This window comes from Pygocentrus nattereri, chromosome 2, assembly GCF_015220715.1.
Source record: "Pygocentrus nattereri isolate fPygNat1 chromosome 2, fPygNat1.pri, whole genome shotgun sequence".
NCBI classification, from domain to species: Eukaryota; Metazoa; Chordata; class Actinopteri; order Characiformes; family Serrasalmidae; genus Pygocentrus; species Pygocentrus nattereri.
Genome location: NC_051212.1, coordinates 37848513 through 37867037, shown reverse-complemented (window position 1 = coordinate 37867037; position 18525 = coordinate 37848513). Strand labels below are relative to the sequence as shown.

Here is an 18525-nt window from a genome sequence, read left to right as displayed (position 1 = left end):
ACTGGGGTTTAACGGGCCATTAGTTGCAGAACAAGGCTGTGAAGGTAGTGGTTCACAATTTAGCGAATAGGCACCTTTTTTTCTTTTTTCCAGATAGAAAATGTTAATTGTTGCAGACTGAGTTGGAGTTCAGTATCAGAGTGCCAGTATCTGGTGTTTCAGCAAACAAGCTGTTTTTCATCTAATATGAACTTTAGTTAGTAAAAGTATCATGCTGAAAAACTGCATATGTCTGTGTGTCCTAACAATTTATCCTATGCATGGAAACGATAGATCATATGGTTAAAAATGAGCAAATGAGAAAAAATCTAATAATTGCAAATAGCAGAAAAATGCTAGATTTTATTAAAACAAGTATCTTGAGTTTTACAGCAGAAGAAAGAAATAACCCTCAGTATAAAATTCTGCCAAAAAAGCAATGTAACGTGTCTGTAACTAGTTGCTTAAAAATACCAGGCATTAAACAGCAGAGGTGTGCTCTGTCTTTGTTGGGGGTGCGTGATATGAATGAAGAGAACATTATGTAGTTAGGTTGCTACATACTGCAGTTGTCTTACAGCATAACAAAACCTGTGAACCCTTGAAGGCACATGGGTAAAGATTGGCCTGTATTATTTTGGCAAGTAGAACTGTATTTCAAAGCCATGAACCATCGTTTAAGAGTGTAGTTCATGTCTGTGTAACAGTTGATTCCTCTGTTCTGTTCCCAGCTCCAGAGTCTCAGCCACAATGTGATCTTCACCCTGGACTCTCTGCTGAAAGGCGACCTGAAAGGAGTTAAAGGGGTGAGAATCAGTGCTTTGCTGCCTGCCTACCCTAATTGGAAAAAAGAGTCACTATAAAGGACATGCTGATTTACCACCCTATCATGGCTTTAAGCGAGTGCCTTTGGACAGGCAGAGCTGAGCTGTACTGTAAATCTCCCTGAAGCTAAATTAGAGAGTCCCACATACCGCTGTCCTTTTCATAAAGTGGCATTCAAAACGAATACCTGCTGTTGGCTGCCAGTGAACAGCGTGTGTAGGTGTTTGTTTGTGTGCGAAGCCCTTTTATACCGTGTAAAGTGTGTAAGGAGGTTAAAAGACTGTGTGGGTGGTTGTGTTTAGAGTGAAGAGCATCACGGAGGCTGCTGGTGTCAGCCGCTTGCTGATCACTCAGTTGCAGCAATCATCAAGACAATGAGCACGTAGCTATTATATTATTGCTCCCCGTAAGTGCTGGTCAGACTGACTCTCCTTTGAAGAGGCTGTTGGCTTTTCACTTTACACTGAGCCAGGCAAAAGCATTGTGCAGCATCAGCTGAATATCTGAGTGCAAGTGATGAGCCTTGTTTTGCCCACTAGACAAAGTGCATAATACCTCCCAGCCTCCTCCCTGTCTTTCATTCTTTCTCTCTCAGTCTCTCTCTCCTTCTCTTCCTCTCCACCCCTCCGCTTTCTGTCTCTCTCTGACTCAGCAGAAAACCACATGAAACAGCTCTCAGAGGCAAAAGCAGCTGAAGGGTATAAGTACGGTCCCTGTGGGACGCTATCAGATTGGACTAAATCGCATACCCCCACACTGTGCGGCTGCCTCATTAACCATTAACCAGCATATTTACTAATTCTTTCTTCTTCACTGAGTTTCAGGGAAATATTTCAACAGTATATTGTCTGTCTCCTGAAACTTTAACACAATGATTTTTATTGTTAAACAGTCAACAGATTATAGACAATCACATAGCAGATGAAAAGTGGATAATTCTGTGATTTCTGTTGTTTTTTGCCCTCCACAGGATCTCAAAAAACCCTTTGATAAGGCCTGGAAGGACTATGAGGCAAAGTTGTAAGTAATGTTTTCAGTACCTACACAGTAACCGTAATGGCATTTAAATAGGGTGTTTGCTCTCTATGGCTGTGATTTGTGGGTATAAGCCATAGCCCACAAAAATGAAATGTTAGAAAGTGGTGTTAGGGGAACTAAAGGAAATCGATATCTGTTTTATATGAGATTATGAAACGGCCACTTGTAGTAAGTGAAACTGCTGAACCCAGACAGCTGTGTTGTTTCTCTGATATGCATGTTAGTACAAAGATTGAGAAAGAGAAGCGGGAGCATGCCAAGCAGCACGGGATGATCCGCACCGAAATCACGGGAGCTGAGATCGCAGAGGAGATGGAGAAGGAGCGCAGGATCTTTCAGCTGCAAATGTGTGAGGTGAGTGTACGCATACAGTGTGTGTCTCTGTACATCCATGTTGGGAGGATTTGAGGCACACATGGCTGCACAACATTTGTTGTGATTACTCTCTTACCGTATACAAGCCACCAAGGAGCTACTTGACAGATGTGAGCAAGTTTAGACACGTGATACAGGCATAAAGTTCGCCTTATCGCCCACTACTACCCTGTAAATTATTTTAACCACATTCTTTATATTTGTTGTCCTATTGCTATGAAATATACATTGTATTAAGATGTTGCATTGCCTTCTGTGATTAAGACTGCTTCCCCCTTTTTCTCTTGTCTAAAATCTTTAGTTTACCATGGTATATATGCCATAGCAGTGAGGCTTCTTATTCCTTTCTCAAAACGACTACATTGAGTGGTGTTATGCTATTTGATCATGAAGTTAGAAGACAATTTTGCTGGAGTTTTCAGAGACAAAATGTCAGTGCTCTGGTGCATCATGTTGCGTGTGTGTTTCTTTGTTGTTTTGAGCAGTACCTTATCAAAGTAAACGAGATAAAGACTAAGAAGGGAGTGGATCTTCTGCAAAACCTCATTAAGTATTATCATGCACAGTGCAAGTAAGTACAACTCTGTGTATATTGTTTTGTCTTCTTAGCTCCTAACTGTATCTTTTTTTATCTTAAAATGTATAGCCATTACAATAAAACCTCTCGTTAAGTTCCTAATAACAAAATTATTTTCCTCTAAGCTTTTTCCAGGATGGCTTGAAAACTGCTGACAAGATGAAGCAGTACATTGAGAAGTTAGCAGCCGATCTCTATAATGTGAGTAAACTCTCTACTGTGTTGTATTATTTTATTACCTCAGGCTCAAGGCTGAGGCTCTTTTATGTTTTCCTTTAGCTGGTATTATTCAGCTGTGCCCAAGAGAATTAGCAATAAAGAGTCTTGTGTAATGTCACAAAGGTTAGAAGTGGTCTTTTATTGCTCTAATTGAAAACGATGTGTGGAAAGGCTGTATTAAATTGCATCAAGAGAAAAGAGCTTGTTTCTTTCAGTGATTCACCAGTATCAGTATGATTTTAAGAAGGTAGTAGCAAGGTCAACACATTTCAAAATATTATAACATAACAAAACTGTATTTTTAGATAAAGCAAACCCAGGATGAGGAGAAAAAACAGCTCACTGCTCTCAGAGATCTCATCAAGTCCTCCTTACAACTGGACCAAAAAGAGGTAGGTACACTATTGGTGGTGTTCCCCAGGGGGGCATTCTAGGTCCACTTCAAAAGCAAACACATTCAAGAGGCCTTTCTTTTTTGCTGTTTATATTTCGTTTACTGATCAGACAGAAAATGATCAGAGCAGTATCACCACCCCCCACCTCCCATCTCTCCTAAGCTTTCATGATCTTTGAGGCATGCAGCTTCATGTACATGAGGGAGTTGCTTTAGCGTGTAATGAGGGAGGTGCATGCTGTCCTCAGCATTAAAATTTAATTAGATGGAGCCGGATCTGAATTTGCTTTCAAGTTGTAGAATTTGCTTTCCAAACCTTGACATTTACAGCCTGGGTTGGTCTGCCTTGTGTTTGTATGTAGGTTTACATGTTCTCCTGAGAGAAAGAAACTTTGGATGTCAGGCTCAAACAGCAATACTCTTTTGTAAAGCCAAGTGTTTGATGTGTTATATGTTTGAAATTGATGCTCCCTTCAAACCACATGGCTCCAATTTAGATTATATAAAATTGTACAGTATTTTGTCATCCAGACAGCACTCTATTGAACTGGATGTGTGGCCTGCTTTCATTTGTATTCTGTATTTTAGCTGCTGTAATGCTACTCTTGCATTTCTGACTCTCCTCCTCTCTCTCTTTTCACTGCTTTCTGACTGAAGTCTAGGAGAGTAAGTGGATATTAGTAATGTTTTGTTGCCTTGCTGCTTATTTCCCTCATGGTTTCAGAGCATGACTAGATTTGTAAAATTGACATAAGATTTAATCCTGTTTGCATTTCTTTTTTTCAAATAATGTTTCTTTGCACTTACTGATTTAATGCTAACTCTACTTTATTGGGCATTTGTATATACAGTGGGGTAAAAAAGTATTTAGTCATCCACTGATTGTGCAAGTTCTCCTACTTAGAAAGATGAGAGAGGTCTGTAATTTTCATCATAGGTACACTTCAACCATGAGAGACGATATGAGAAAAAAAAATCCAGGAAATCGCATTGTATGATTTTTAAAGAATTTATTTGTCAATTATGGTGGAAAATAATTATTTAGTCACCCACAAACAAGCAAGATTTCTGGCTCTCACAGACCTGTAACTTCTTCTTTAAGAAGCTCTTCTATTCTTCACTCATTACCTGTATTAATGGCGCCTGTTTGAACTCGTTATCTGTATAAAAGACACCTGTCCACAGCCTCAAACAGTCAGATTTCAAACTTAACCATGTCCAAGACCAAAGAGCTGTCGTAGGACACCAGGAAGAAAATTGTAGACCTGCACCAGGCTAGGAAGAGTCAATCTACAATAGGCAAGCAGGTTGGTGTGAATAAATCAACTGTGGGAGCAATTGTAAGAAAAAGGAAGACATACAAGACCATTGATAATCTCCCTCAATCTGGGGCCCCACACAAGGTCTCATCCCGTGGGGTTAACATGATCATGAGAACGGTGAACAAAAATCCCAGAACTACACGGAGGGACCTGATGAATGACCTGCAGAGAGCTGGGACCAAAGTAACAAAGGCTACCATCAGTAACACACTACGCCGAGAGGGACTCGAATCCTGCAGTGCCAGGCGTGTCCCCCTGCTTAAGCCAGTACATTTCCAGGCCCGTCTGAAGTTTGCCAGAGAGCATATGGATGATCCAGAGAGGATTGGGAGAATATCATGTGGTCAGATGAAATCAAAATAGAACTTTTTAGTAAAAACTCAACTCGTCGTTTTTGGAGGAAGAAGAATGCTGAGTTGCATCCCAAGAACACCATATCTACTGTGAAGCATGGAGGTGGAAACATCAGGCTTTGGAGCTGTTTTTTCAAAGGGGACAGGACGACTGATCTGTGTTAAGGGAAGAATGAACAGGGCCATGTATTGTGAGATTTTAAGCCAAAACCTCCTTCCATCAGTGAGAGCATTGAAGATGGAACGTGGCTGGGTCTTCCAGCATGACAATGATCCCAAATACACCATTTGGGCAACGAAGGAGTGGCTCTGTAAAAAGCATTTCAAGGTCCTGGAGTGGCCTAGCCAGTCTCCAGACCTCAACCCCATAGAAAATTTGTGGAGGGAGTTGAAAGTTCGTGTTGCCCAGCGACAGCCCCAAAACATCACTGCTCTAGAGATCTGCAGGAGGAATGGGCCAAAATACCAGCTACAGTGTGTGCAAACCTGGTGAAGACTTGCAGGAAACGTTTGACCTCTGTCATTGCCAACAAAGGTTATCTTACAAAGTATTGAGTTGAACTTTTGTTATTGACCAAACACTTATTTTCCACCATAATTTACAAATAAATTCTTTACAAATCCTACAATGTGATTTCCTGGATTTTTTTTCTCATATTGTCTCTCATAGTTGAAGTGAACCTATGATGAAAATTACAGACCTCTCTCATCTTTCTAAGATGAGAACTTGCACAATCATTGGCTGACTAAATACTTTTTTGCCCCACTGTATTGCTTTCAAAATGCTAATGAACTTGGTTGTGCTGTTTGGGTATGCACGTGTGTGTAGGACTCACAGAGCAAGCAGAGTGGCTACAGTATGCACCAGCTTCAGGGAAACAAGGAGTTTGGCAGTGAAAAGAAGGGCTATCTGATGAAGAAAAGTGATGGGTGAGTCTGCCTGCTGTCACTGAAATGGATTCACACAACTCAACATAATAGATTCAAATCCCCTTAATTGTTCTCAACAGGGTTTAAATAGACTTTAATTACATAGTTGCTCTAAAAATCTGTTAATTGGCACGACGACCATGTCTTTGCTTTCTAGTGCAAAGCGGGCAGAAGAAATCCTGCAAATTAATGAATAACCTAAAAGTAGAACGATCAGTAAATCAAATATGTAAACAATATAACAGTAAAACAGCTCACGTGAACAAGTCAGATGCTGTCCAGTATAAACAAATATACTGTGTACATTTATAAATTATGTTTTTATTACTGAAAACTGGAATGTCTATATACCTGTCTTGCTGCTCCGCAGCACGAATGCTGTATGTATGAAAGGCCAGTGCATCTGAGCTGTAGCGCTCTTGCTGTTGCATCACTCATGCCATGCAGATGCAGCATTTGTGAATCAGGCATTACAGAGATTGGGGAGGCTTCAGTTAGACTGACACAGTTAAACACCAAAAATAACCGTTCTGTAGTTTAATTCCTGCTTTGTATTTACGGGAAATAAATGGTGTTTGGTGAAGTTACTCACAGGGAGTCTCATGATCATGACTGCCGTGTTATTTTAGCCGAAGATAATGAAATTGTGATTACACTGTGTCAGATATTGTGCACAGACAGGAGCTAGTCAAATAGTTTCGATAGCAGCGGAAGCGGAAGAAATGATTCACATTTTTGGTGGGAGCGGGATGAAATCTCACAGGAGTGGGAAAAACAGTCCTGCGTAGACCTCCAACTTAAGGTACACTAAAAATTTATGAGAGGAGATGAAAATACACAATAGCTTACAGTTCAATCAAGCACAATGAGCTTGGTCCTTTTTCATAGCTAAAACAGCAATTTTACAAGATGCTTTTTACAAGAATGCTATGATGTATGGTTTGGAGACTGTGGCTCTGTCTAAAAGACAGGAGGCTGAGCTGGAGGTGGCGGAGATGAAGATGCTGAGATTTTTGTTGGGAGTGACAAGGCTGGACAAGATTAGAAATGAGCAGATCAAAGGGACAGTGAAGGTGGAGCAGTTTGGAGATAAAGCCAGAGAGGCCAGGTTGAGATGGTTTGGACATGTGTTGAGGAGGAATAGTGGATATATTGGTCAAAGCATTTTGGAGATGGAGCTGCCAGGTAGAAGGAGAAGAGGTAGACCTCAGAGAAGGTTTATGGATGTAGTGAAGGCGGACATGGAGATGGTTGGTGTGAAAGTAGAGGAGGCAATGGATAGGGCAAGATGGAGGCAGATGATCCGCTGTGGCGACCCCTAAAGGGAGCAGCCGAAAGAAAGAAGAAGACCATTACCTTTCACTGATTCAGAGAGACATTTCATTGGAATATTCTATTTAAAGTACTCTCCAAATATTTGGATCATGGCATTCGATTGATACTGATTTCCTGCTCAAGAATAGTCAAGAATGTCTTTGCTGTCCTGTTCCTCTGTGTAATGAGCACCCACAAGTTGTTTAAGGAACCGTGACTACCATGCAAATATCGCATTCACAGTAGCATTTAAGGTGAAACGGAAGGTTTGATTAAGAAGCCAACTTCATGTTTTCTTAGTGGAGTGGACAGAGATCGGAGCAGAGTTATTTGGTGTTTTATAAAATGACTGACAAGAGGTCAGTGTAAACACAGACAAGTCTGCTCCACTCTGTAACTTTCCAAACAGGGTTTGGAAGGTATATAATACACTTACACCGATGTCGTTGCAAAAACAATTTCTTTTTTATCAAGTTCAACATATTTCCCAGGATATTGGTGCTAGTAACAAAAGAAATACGTTTACTGTTGCCCTTTTAAGAGCTCTTTTTTAGCTCAAAAAGGTTTTGTTTATGTATGTGAGATTTGATGACTTTAATTGCTGTTATTTTGTTCTTGATGATCCAGACTCCGGAAGGTATGGCAGAGGAGGAAGTGTTCGGTGAAGGCTGGCATCCTGACCATCTCTCATGCCACAGTGAGTTGCACATGCCTGCCAGAGTCCAGCTTAGAGACCCTAGAGGCAGCAGCTCTGAGTGTGCTTTTTTAAGTTTCAGTGCCAGACAAAGTAGGACAGGTAGCACAAGTTCACTAATGCATCACTAGAAGAGAACATCTGCTAATGGCTGTCTCACTGCAGCTCTCAAATGCCAGTCGAATGCTGTCCGTTTTATTACAGGTGTTGGGGAAATGTATGTGTTTGGTGGGGTTGGGGGGAGGTGGGGGTGGTCTGTGGTTGTCATGGTAACCTGCTTTTCACTGTGTGGTGACTCATGTAGTAATAATTTGGAGTGGGGTGGCAGCAGGGGGCCTCTGACGATCTCTCAGTAAAACCTGCTGTAATGATGCCTACTACATTCAGGCATGCCAGGACAGCACGTTGAACATCACTGCATACATGAAAGAGCATGTTATTAGTTGTTATTAGGGACAAAAATATAATATTAGGATACTTTAAGACATTTTCACAATAAAAATATGTATCTCAATATTAATACTTTTGAGTTTATGGATCTTTATTCAATGTTTGTCAATTAAACACCACTAATTATGCTCTCTTTGTAATTAAACAGTGTTCACGATTTCCACAATAAGCTTAGAAATGCATTTTGTGATATAATGTATCATGATGACCATAATTATTGTCATATTACCCACCCCTAGCTGTTATAAAGCAAAAAAAGGCTTATTGGGTATGATCGCTTTTGGAGTGTTTGGTGACCTTGTGTGACGCCAGGTGCCAAGAACATTTGGATTCAGTGTAAATAATAATAATGAATAATGTGTGTGTTTGTGTGTATATATATATATATATATATATATATATATATATATATATATATATATATATATATATATATATATAGCATTTCCATTGTGATTCCTAAGTTAACTAAGGTTTGGTGGCCCAGTAGATGCTTGCTTGTCATTGTCATATTTTGTTTTAATAGAGGGGCTGCTCTTTACATTGTGTGAACACTTCATGAACACAGAGGATATCTGTACTTAAACACACAGTACTGTAAAAAGACTTACACCATGTCCTAACAGCAAAAGAGGTATTCACATCTAACGTTCAGCGCACTGGCCATTTCACCCCAAATTGTTTACTGGATTGGTCATAAAGATCTCTCCTTTTCTCCACCTCATGAATGAGTTTCATATCATACATTTTGGGTGGAATTGTAATCAACAGCGTCAAAAATCACATCACACACTGCTGCTCACAGCTGGTGTAGACAGCTTTATTGATTATAATGGTTTTGTCGTTATCGCTCGCTGGTTAGAAGTTAGATGACCATAGATTTGGTTCCTGAATTCTCACTCCAGCCACTGTATGTCTTTGTTAAATTCCATCTGCAGCACCTGATTAATAACATATTTTTTACATTTTTAGTGTGACTGTTTCAGAGGTGCAAAGTTTTGTTATGACATGGACAATATATTTTCATTATAATGTTTTAGGCCAAACGTCATAACATGACCAGTCATTGTATTGTATTCTAGGCTAGTGTCTTCATTAAAACAGCTGCTTTTATATCATTTGTTTTGTCAAGTACTGCAAATTTTTTGGCACGTCCATATCTGCTCCAGCTGCTGTGGTTTATTTGAAGTAGCTAGCAGAAATCTATCTGAAAGGACTTCTCATTCCCTCAAAAAAGGGAGAGCTGAGGTCATTTTGCAGGTGCACTGAGTCTCAGTGAAGCTGTTGCCTGGAGAGGTGGGTTACTGCCAAACTGAGTGTCTGTTTCTGTTCAGTCCAACAGGCAGCCAGTTAGACTTAACCTGCTCACCTGCCAAGTTAAACCAGGAGAGGATAAGAAGTGCTTTGACTTAATCTCCCGTGAGTAAACACACACAGACACACAATTGTAGCTAATTTTGAGCATAGCTCAAAAATGCTAGCCAGCACATGACTAGCAAACACATCTTTAAACAGTTGTACAGACATAAAATCATATTTTTATTAAAACACAAAAAGCTTTCTTATTATGGTCTTTGGTGGTCATAATTCTTAATTTTACACATTGATTCAGGCTTTGGGACACATTTACTTCAAAACAATGGAATCTAATTGCTCACCATGTGGCCGTGAGAGACAGGGATGTAGAATCACTTGGGTACTGACATTAACTTGTGGGACAGCATTTTATAAATGTTTTTTTTTATTTATACAAAAGTTTATTCAAATTAAACATTTTCCTTGAATTAAGAGTTTGGTGTATTTGATGTAATTTTTTGTTAAAGTTTTAAAATCTAGCACTCATTCACCAGTCTGTACAACTAATATATGTAAATACTTTAGACTAAAAACAGATTTTCAGAATTTTTTTTTTTTGTGTAATGTCAAGAAAACCAATGCATTTCCACGTATTTGCCTATTCCCCCTACAGCAGCTTAGCCAAACTCGTTCATTTTGAAGTTATAGTGTTACGGTCGGTGGCACTTTTTGAGGCACAATACAGGGCATCCAATCAGAACAGAGAGTATTTACATATGACTTAAAGGCACAAAAACAATAGCCTGTTGTAAGGACCAGCCTAATTCTAGCCTAATAAGGATAAGCCAGATTCAAATGGTAACAACACAAATGCTTTAAGTGAACTTTACAAATACAATACAAGAAGAATGTAGGACATGGGCTCTAAAAAATTAAACAGACATGGTTAAAATCACTTTACAAAGCCATTCTGAAGGTTACCTATTTTCCCTGGACTCCGTTCTCTCTCTCTCTCTCTCTCTCTCTCTCTCTCTCTCTCTCTCTCTCTCTCTCTCTCTCTCTCACTCACTCACTCACTCACTCACTCACTCACTCACTCACACACTCACACACACACACACACACACACACGCACACAGATATATATGAAAGTCCATTCCATGACATGCACTAAGTGCAGTGTAAGTGCTGTTAATGTAATACACTTCACTCTTCCTCCATCGCTCATCTCTCTGTCTCTTTGCAGACAACCGCACATATCATTTCCAGGCAGAGGACGAACAGGAGTTTGTGATGTAAGTGTGTGTGTAAGCATGCAGAACCATCTGTGTTCAGATGAGAATAAACACACGTGACAACAGTTTGTGTTTGTGTGTGTGTGTGTGCGTGCGCGTCTGTTGCTGCGTGGGCTTGTAAAGATGTGTTTGAATGCAGGAAATGCGAGGGCTTTTGACTGCAGTACGGCAGTAACTGGAGTGTCAGTAATTCTGTGTGTGTGCATAAGTAAAATATGAACTGTGTGTGGTGTGTGTGTGTTACACATCCTTGATCTTAAAGTGAAGATCCATTGATCTTAAAGTGATGATTTTATTCACTCATTTTGAATTTGATGCCTGCAAAACATTCCAAAGAAGTTGGGACAGGGGCAAAAAAAGACTGGGAATGCTCAAAAAACAGGTTAATTGGAAACAGGTGAGTGTCATGAATGGGTATAAAGGGAGCATCCCTGAAAGGCTCAGTCGTTCACAAGCAAGGATGGGTGAGGTTCACCACTTTGTGAACAACTGCGTGAGCAAATAGTCCAACAGTTTAAGAACAACGTTTCTCAATGTGCAATTGCAAGGAATTTAGGGATTTCATCATCTACAGTCCATAATATCATCAAAAGATTCAGAGAATCTGGAGAAATCTCTGCAAGTAAGCGGCAAAGCAGAAAACCAACATTGAATGCCCGTGACCTTCGATCCCTCAGGCGGCACTAAAAACCGACATCATTCTGTAACGGATGTTACCACATGGGCTCAGGAACACTTCAGAAAACCACTGTCAGTGAACACAGTTCGTCGCTCCATCTACATGTACAAGTTAAAACTCCATGCAAAGCGAAAGCCATATATCAACAACACCCAGAAACGCCGCCGGCTTCTCTGGGCCCGAGCTCATCTGAGATGGACTGATGCAAAGTGGAAAAGTGTCCTGTGGTCTGACGAGTCCACATTTCAAATTGTTTTTGGAAATCGTGGACGTCATGTCCTCCGGGCCAAAGAGGAAAAGGACTGTCTGGATTGTTATCAGCGCAAAGTTCAAAAGCCAGCATCTCTGATGGTATGGGGGTGTGTTAGTGCCCATGGCATGGGTAACATGCACATCTGTGAAGGCACCATTAATGCTGAAAGGTACATACAGGTTTTGGAGCAACATATGCTGCCATCCAAGCAACGTCTTTTTCAGGGACGTCCCTGCTTATTTCAGCAAGACAATGCCAAGCCACATTCTACACATGTTACAACAGCGTGGCTTCGTAGTAAAAGAGTGCGGGTTATTAGACTGGCCTGCCTGCAGTCCAGACCTGTCCCCCATTGAAAATGTGTGGCGCATTATGAAGCGCAAAATATGACAACGGAGACCCCGGACTGTTGATCAACTGAAGTTGTACATTAAGCAAGAATGGGAAAGAATTCCACCTACAAAGCTTCAACAATTAGTGTCCTCAGTTCCCAAACGCTTATTGAGTGTTGTTAAAGGGAAAGGTGATGTAACAAAATGATAAATATGCCCCTGTCCCAACTTCTTTGGAGCATGTTGCAGGCATCAAATTCAAAATGAGTGAATATTTGCAAAAGTTTATCCGTTTGAACATTAAATAACTTTGAACATTATATATATATTTGTTTGAGGTAAAGCAACAAGGCTATTGAAAACATACTGTTTTCTTTTAGTCATATTTTACAATTGACATGTCACAGTGATATTAGTTTAAGCATATAAACTGATATCAGTCATACTTAACTGAAACTATTGAAGTATAAAATAAAAATCTGAAACAAAAATATAAACTATGGTTATTATTGTAAGTTATCAAATTTTTTATTTAAATCATGAGTATTGATGAGTATTGCTGTACTGATATGTGTGGTGTGTGCAGATGGATCTCGGTGCTGACCAACAGTAAGGAGGAGGCTCTGAACATGGCCTTCCGTGGTGAACAGAGTGCAGGAGATGACAGCCTGGAGGACCTCACCAAAGCCATCATCGAGGACGTGCTGCGCATGCCTGGCAATGAAGTGTGCTGTGACTGCGGAGCGCCAGGTTAGACGCCTGCCTGTGTGTTTCTGCATTTGTGGTTCTGTGTTGGCGAGGTGGGGGGGGTTTGCTGGTGAGAGGTGTGGGGTGGTGTAGTCGCAGTGCAGCTCCTCTGAGTCATCATACTCAGTCTATCAGTGTTTATTTCACAGTGAAAATAGACTGTGGCGTGCAGTGCCCAAAACACCCTGTGAGTTTATTTGGACAACGTGTTAGTCTGTGTGCTCTGGAAGAGTACAGTGATTTACATCTCTAGCTCTATAGCTCTATTTCTCTCTCTCCCTCCCCCTCCCCTTCTTACTCTTCCTTTTGCTCTATCACATGAGTTTGCTTAAAGTTGCTTGCTTGACTGGCATGAACATATTTACTTAATGTAGTATGTGCATATTTTACAGACAAATATTCTCTTTTATACACTAGTGTTCAGGTTTAGACTCCCTTCGCATGTTAAAACTGTTAGTTTGTATGTACAGCTTCCTAATTATTACTAGGTTTTTTTTTTTAGGGGTGCAATGATTATTCAACTTAGTCACTAAAATTGACGACCAAATTAGTTCGCAACTAATTTAGTAGTCGATTGGTTGGTGACGTCATTATGCCTCTTTCTCGTGCTAATTAGGAACGTTTTGACATTACTGTTTGCTGGAGAGTTCACAACAGCGGGATGGCAGCCTCAAGAACAAAATCCTCAGAAGTGTGGGAGCTAAACTCAGGAAAAAAAAAGTTGTAGGTGTACCATTTGTAAAGCTGACCTCAGCTGGCTATGGGAGCACATTCTCCATGTTGGAGCATCTGAAGAGGAAACTCACTGGGTGAAGATTAGTCTCTGGAAGAGATCCAAACAGCACACTAGTTAAATAGTGTGTAAAAATAGCGCAAATATCACTAGATGTACACTTATTAGTGTAATGTGTGGTTTGGGACTCGGCGATAGTCATGCAAGTGAGCTAGTTAGCTAATTTTTGCACTAAAAACCGTCCTCCTCCATGCTCTGAGACGAGCTGTAACAATTTCTATCTTGTAATGCAGGTTCTCTGTAATCGTTAATGGCAAGTAAGTTAAGAGAAGCAAGTAACTATTATTCACAGCGACCCTGCTCACTTTTCAGATGACGCTTAGTTTTAAACACTGCATCGTCGTCTTAGTGTCGAGGCTGCCGGTGCGTTCAGACTCGGCGAACACAGGAGATCCAAACCGGTTTCTGTTCTCCGTCAACGTTCGGCTCCAGTTTAAGGAGCTCGCTCTCTGTGAACACACAGGGCAGCTGGACAAGGGTTCGGTGTTTACACGAAATCGTTCAAATTGAACTGTTCATAGAGAAGTTCGCCACTTTGCTCTCCGCTGCATCAGAGCGAGACGCTCATAGAAGCACAGAGAGACACTGACTTTACTTCGTTTCACAAGACCTGTGATTGTAGAAATTAGTTGCAGTAAAGTGACAGACAGCAGAATGCACAGAGCATAGACGGCACTGTTAATTTTAAACATTTCAGGTTTTTATTTACTTGATTAAAAGAAAATGATTTAGTTTTGTTATATTTTATTGCTGCTACTTGGTTATACATTTTGACATGAAGAATACATTAGAGTTTTATTTATTTTCTTTTGAATTAGCAGGAAAGTTCATTAAAACAGTGAATTCTTGAATGTTAGCAAATGCATAAAACAGTCTCTAAATTTAAAAGCTAATAGCTACATAAAAGTTATTTGATAATGTGGTGCAATAGACCATTTGGTTTTAGCTCTATGAGTGGACAAAATATGCTTCTTCAGCATGTGTTTATTACTTTAGGTAATTCAGTAATGCTATTATTTTTATCTTGTAAGTCACTCTGGATAAGAGTGTCTGCTAAATGCTGTAAATGTGAACACAGGATTCACATAAAGCTGAACATGAAAATAACATGATTTCTGTACAGCACTTGCAGTTTACAGTTTTCTGCAATAGTGTGTATCGTCACTGTCCAAAGAAAAATAAAATCATGTGAACACAGCAGCTGTCATTGTGTGAACACTCCATGATGAATGGAGCAACAGAAAGCTCAAAAATAAAATCTCCTTACCTTAACAGATAGTAAAAGTAAATATCATTCTTGCCTCCTCCTGTAAAGTTGCCACTCTGTGGACTGCAATGATGTATTATATATATCATATGTACAGTGAATGATTTCTCCTCTGTATTTGTAGCCCGAGTGTTGCAGTGTTACTGCAATAGTTACTGTATTGCCAAAGCAGTAACTCGGCAAATCTTATACTAAAATTATACTACAAAATACAAATTTCAGCGTCAATCAAACATTTGTTTGTAATCTTAGACTCTGAGCTGTGTTTTATTCTGCATGTAAATGCAGTCAGTAAAGTAGCTTTTCATCATTTGTGATTATCAATAAATTTGAGCTTTTTCTATCTTAGAGCGATATATATGTGATAATATAGTATTACTGTAAATACTGTAATTCAGCCATTTGAAATAAATACATGTAGTTTCTTATATTACTCTATTAGTTATCACTTGTGTGCAAAGCTCATTGAGCTTTCACTGGTATGAAAATGCTCTATATGTAAAGTTATTATTATTTTTATTATTATTATGCTGCTGCTGATGGTGGTAATGATGATGATGATGATGATGAGGTTAGTGTGACATAAAGGAGCTTAAACAAGGGAATCCCACAACCAGCCATAGTGGGGGGCTGTAAAAGCAAATTACTGATTCACTTTCTTCTTTGCTCTCCAGAATGTGCTGCTCATTCACTTTAAAATAGAGTCATGCACCCCCTTCTGGATTTGAGTTGAACAACAACTTTTCCTGACATTGCCCTCTAGCAACTCAGCACTGTCTTCTTTCCCGTTTATATGTTTGTGTTTTTGTTGCAGAGCCTAAATGGTTGTCCACAAATCTGGGCATCCTCACATGTATCGAGTGTTCAGGGATCCACAGAGAGATGGGCGTTCATATCTCACGCATCCAGTCCATGGAACTGGACAAACTCGGCACTTCTGAACTCTTGGTGAGGCGAATGTGTGTATTTTGTGCTTAAATGCTCCTTGAGGTTCTGTTGGTGAGCCATCATGCAAGCCTTATGTCAGGCTTGATTCAAGGTGGGATAAAAGGGGGATGACATCACCCCAGTACCAAAAAAGGTCCCACATAAAACTATGAATGACCACTCTGAACTTTTTCCTGCACCAAAAAGTGAAATAGTAAGTATAGCTACAGTACAGTTTACAAATAGCCACCCCCCTTTGTTTGATCCCATCATCACCCCAAAACATTTTTACAGCTCAGTTACTGGCCTTACATATCTGTAATTTGATCAGGGCTTGATTAAACTTGATTAAAATAAATTTTTTTGATGAATCAGCATTCATTAGTTGGGAATCTGCATGATTATCTTACATATTTCAAATTCTTGTATTACTCTCTGACAGTAAAAAAAAAACAGGCTGATGAACACATCCATTTATATACTGTTTTGTATTATGTTTTTATAGATTATAGATACTGATTACTGTTAATTACCAAGATGATCAGTAACTCAATACAAATATGAAAAATAGTGACAGTCCTAAATTTGTTTCATACATTATAACATAAGCGTTAGCTTTTACAAATATCTTTCAATGGTGTTTTATTAAAAGAAGACAATTTTTTATTATACATCTTTAATATTTAGTTTACTGTTGGAATGGCAGTGTGTTTGTGGGTGTGTGCGAGCTTTACTGATTTTAAGTTTCTTCATATACAGCAGTTTATGAAATTATTGAATTAATTTTAGATCATTTAATTTTAGCTGCAAAAGCTGCTCACTGTTGTTATCTCTCCATAGCTGGCCAAGAATATAGGCAACAGTAGTTTTAATGAAATCCTTGAAGGAAATCTCCCGAGCCCCTCACCAAAGCCTGCACCATCAAGTGACATGTGAGTATACTTGCCCTATGTGTAATGTCAGTCATTTATAGAGAGAATTGAGTAAATCTTTTGAAGATGCTTTACATGAGTGTAAGAAAGTCACTGAACTGTAGCTGGTGATTCAGCTGTATCGATTTTGGAAGGTTTTCATCAGCTGTGTAAGAATTTTGAGAATATGATGATTTCTGTTTTCAAATGTCAAAATGCAAAAAAAGCTTATGTTATTCTGTATATCTGTATTGTAATCCAATAAGTCACATTTTCAAAAGAATTTCTATCAACATAAATCAGTTTGTGGTGAAATGTGATATTGCATTATGCATAATTTCCTAAGTATTAATAATTGAGTCATTGTGCTCCCTTGTGTGCCGATAGGACTGAGAGGAAGGAGTATATCAATGCTAAATACGTGGAGCACAGGTTTGCAAGAAGGACAGCCACCACAGCCACAGCCAGGCAGGGTGACCTGTATGAGGCGGTGCGGACTCGAGACCTGCTGGGTCTGGTGCAACTCTATGCAGATGGGGTGGAGCTGCTAGAGCCCTTCCCTGAGGCAGGACAGGTACTGAGTTACACACAATCTTTAGAGTATGTAAAGTGGCTAAATTTTGTCTGCTGTCCCTGAGTAGAGACGTTTAAAGCTATGAACAATGTTTTAAAAAATGTGCCAAGGCAGCATTAAAGGGGAATACTTGCAGAGCACATAGAACAAACACATAAAGGTAGACGCATGACACCGACACATACCATACCATATGATTGACTTCTGTGAGTATACAAAACATGCTATAATTAAATGTTTTGGCACTTTTGGTTGTTCAGTAACCATAATTAGAATTTTTGAATATTCCTTACCTTATTTCCTGTAGTATAGTCTTACATTTTGGACCAGGTTATATGATTACTTGAGAAATCCTTTGTGCAATAGCCCCAGGTTGATGAGCTAGATCATAAAGAGGCACATAATTGAAGCAGAAGTGCAGTGTTTAGTGCAAGAGTTCCTGCTGTTGTTGTACCTGATATGGTTGGTAATGTTCAGGAACTGTTCAGCAACAGCAAAGCAAGCATACTCTTTGCACTCGTAGTGCTCGAATTTACTTCTGCTTTTGTGTCTTCCCTCATCAGCACTCTCAGGGACTGTTCTGTGTTTCGTATGGTGGTGGTGGTTTGACATTTCAGTGTTGGGTCTGTAGGGCAAGTGTGGCCTATATGGCCTCTCAGACCAGCTAAAAACTAGAAACACTTCTTGAACTGCCTGGAACTGCTGTGTACAAGTTTCAATGTGGAATCAAGGAGAGCCCATTGAAAGAACTTTGGCAAAAATATTATAAAACAGTGAGATGATGAAAAATTGTAGCCCACTTTGTTTAGATGAATGCAAAGCTGAGTATCCAGTTTAAAATGTTTTTTATTGAGCTAAACTAATTGAAACTAAGCAAGTTTCAATGATGGTGCCAAATTTGCCACCATGCTACTTTTAGCTGCTTATGTATGGTACTCTCAAAATCAAGGCTAGTCCAGAGTTACCTGAAACCCGGAATCT

At 39.6% G+C, this 18525-nt stretch overlaps 1 protein-coding gene and 1 long non-coding RNA gene across 6 annotated transcripts in view; one reads left to right on the top strand and one right to left on the bottom strand.

The window, feature by feature from the left end:
* The window catches only part of asap1a (ArfGAP with SH3 domain, ankyrin repeat and PH domain 1a), a 63246-nt gene that overhangs the window by 35599 nt on the left and 9122 nt on the right, over window positions 1-18525 (top strand). For 3 of the 5 annotated variants that reach the window (XM_017714237.1, XM_017714236.1, XM_037547040.1), the window contains 15 exons: window positions 711-785; window positions 1775-1824; window positions 2067-2196; window positions 2703-2788; window positions 2920-2995; window positions 3319-3405; window positions 4065-4073; window positions 5912-6012; window positions 7954-8023; window positions 9805-9889; window positions 11013-11061; window positions 12912-13075; window positions 15947-16080; window positions 16900-16991; window positions 17358-17544. In XM_017714237.1, the coding sequence (XP_017569726.1) occupies window positions 711-785; window positions 1775-1824; window positions 2067-2196; window positions 2703-2788; window positions 2920-2995; window positions 3319-3405; window positions 4065-4073; window positions 5912-6012; window positions 7954-8023; window positions 9805-9889; window positions 11013-11061; window positions 12912-13075; window positions 15947-16080; window positions 16900-16991; window positions 17358-17544 (1395 nt within the window). The remainder of the gene's footprint in view (window positions 1-710; window positions 786-1774; window positions 1825-2066; window positions 2197-2702; window positions 2789-2919; window positions 2996-3318; window positions 3406-4064; window positions 4074-5911; window positions 6013-7953; window positions 8024-9804; window positions 9890-11012; window positions 11062-12911; window positions 13076-15946; window positions 16081-16899; window positions 16992-17357; window positions 17545-18525) is intronic. The other 2 variants (XM_017714239.1, XM_017714238.1) reach the window with 1 other exon arrangement.
* LOC108437252 lies at window positions 323-18202 on the bottom strand. Its single transcript, XR_001858598.2, has 2 exons — window positions 17838-18202; window positions 323-767 (listed from the first exon to the last, which is right to left on the bottom strand). It is a non-coding gene; the product is annotated as an uncharacterized LOC108437252 (long non-coding RNA).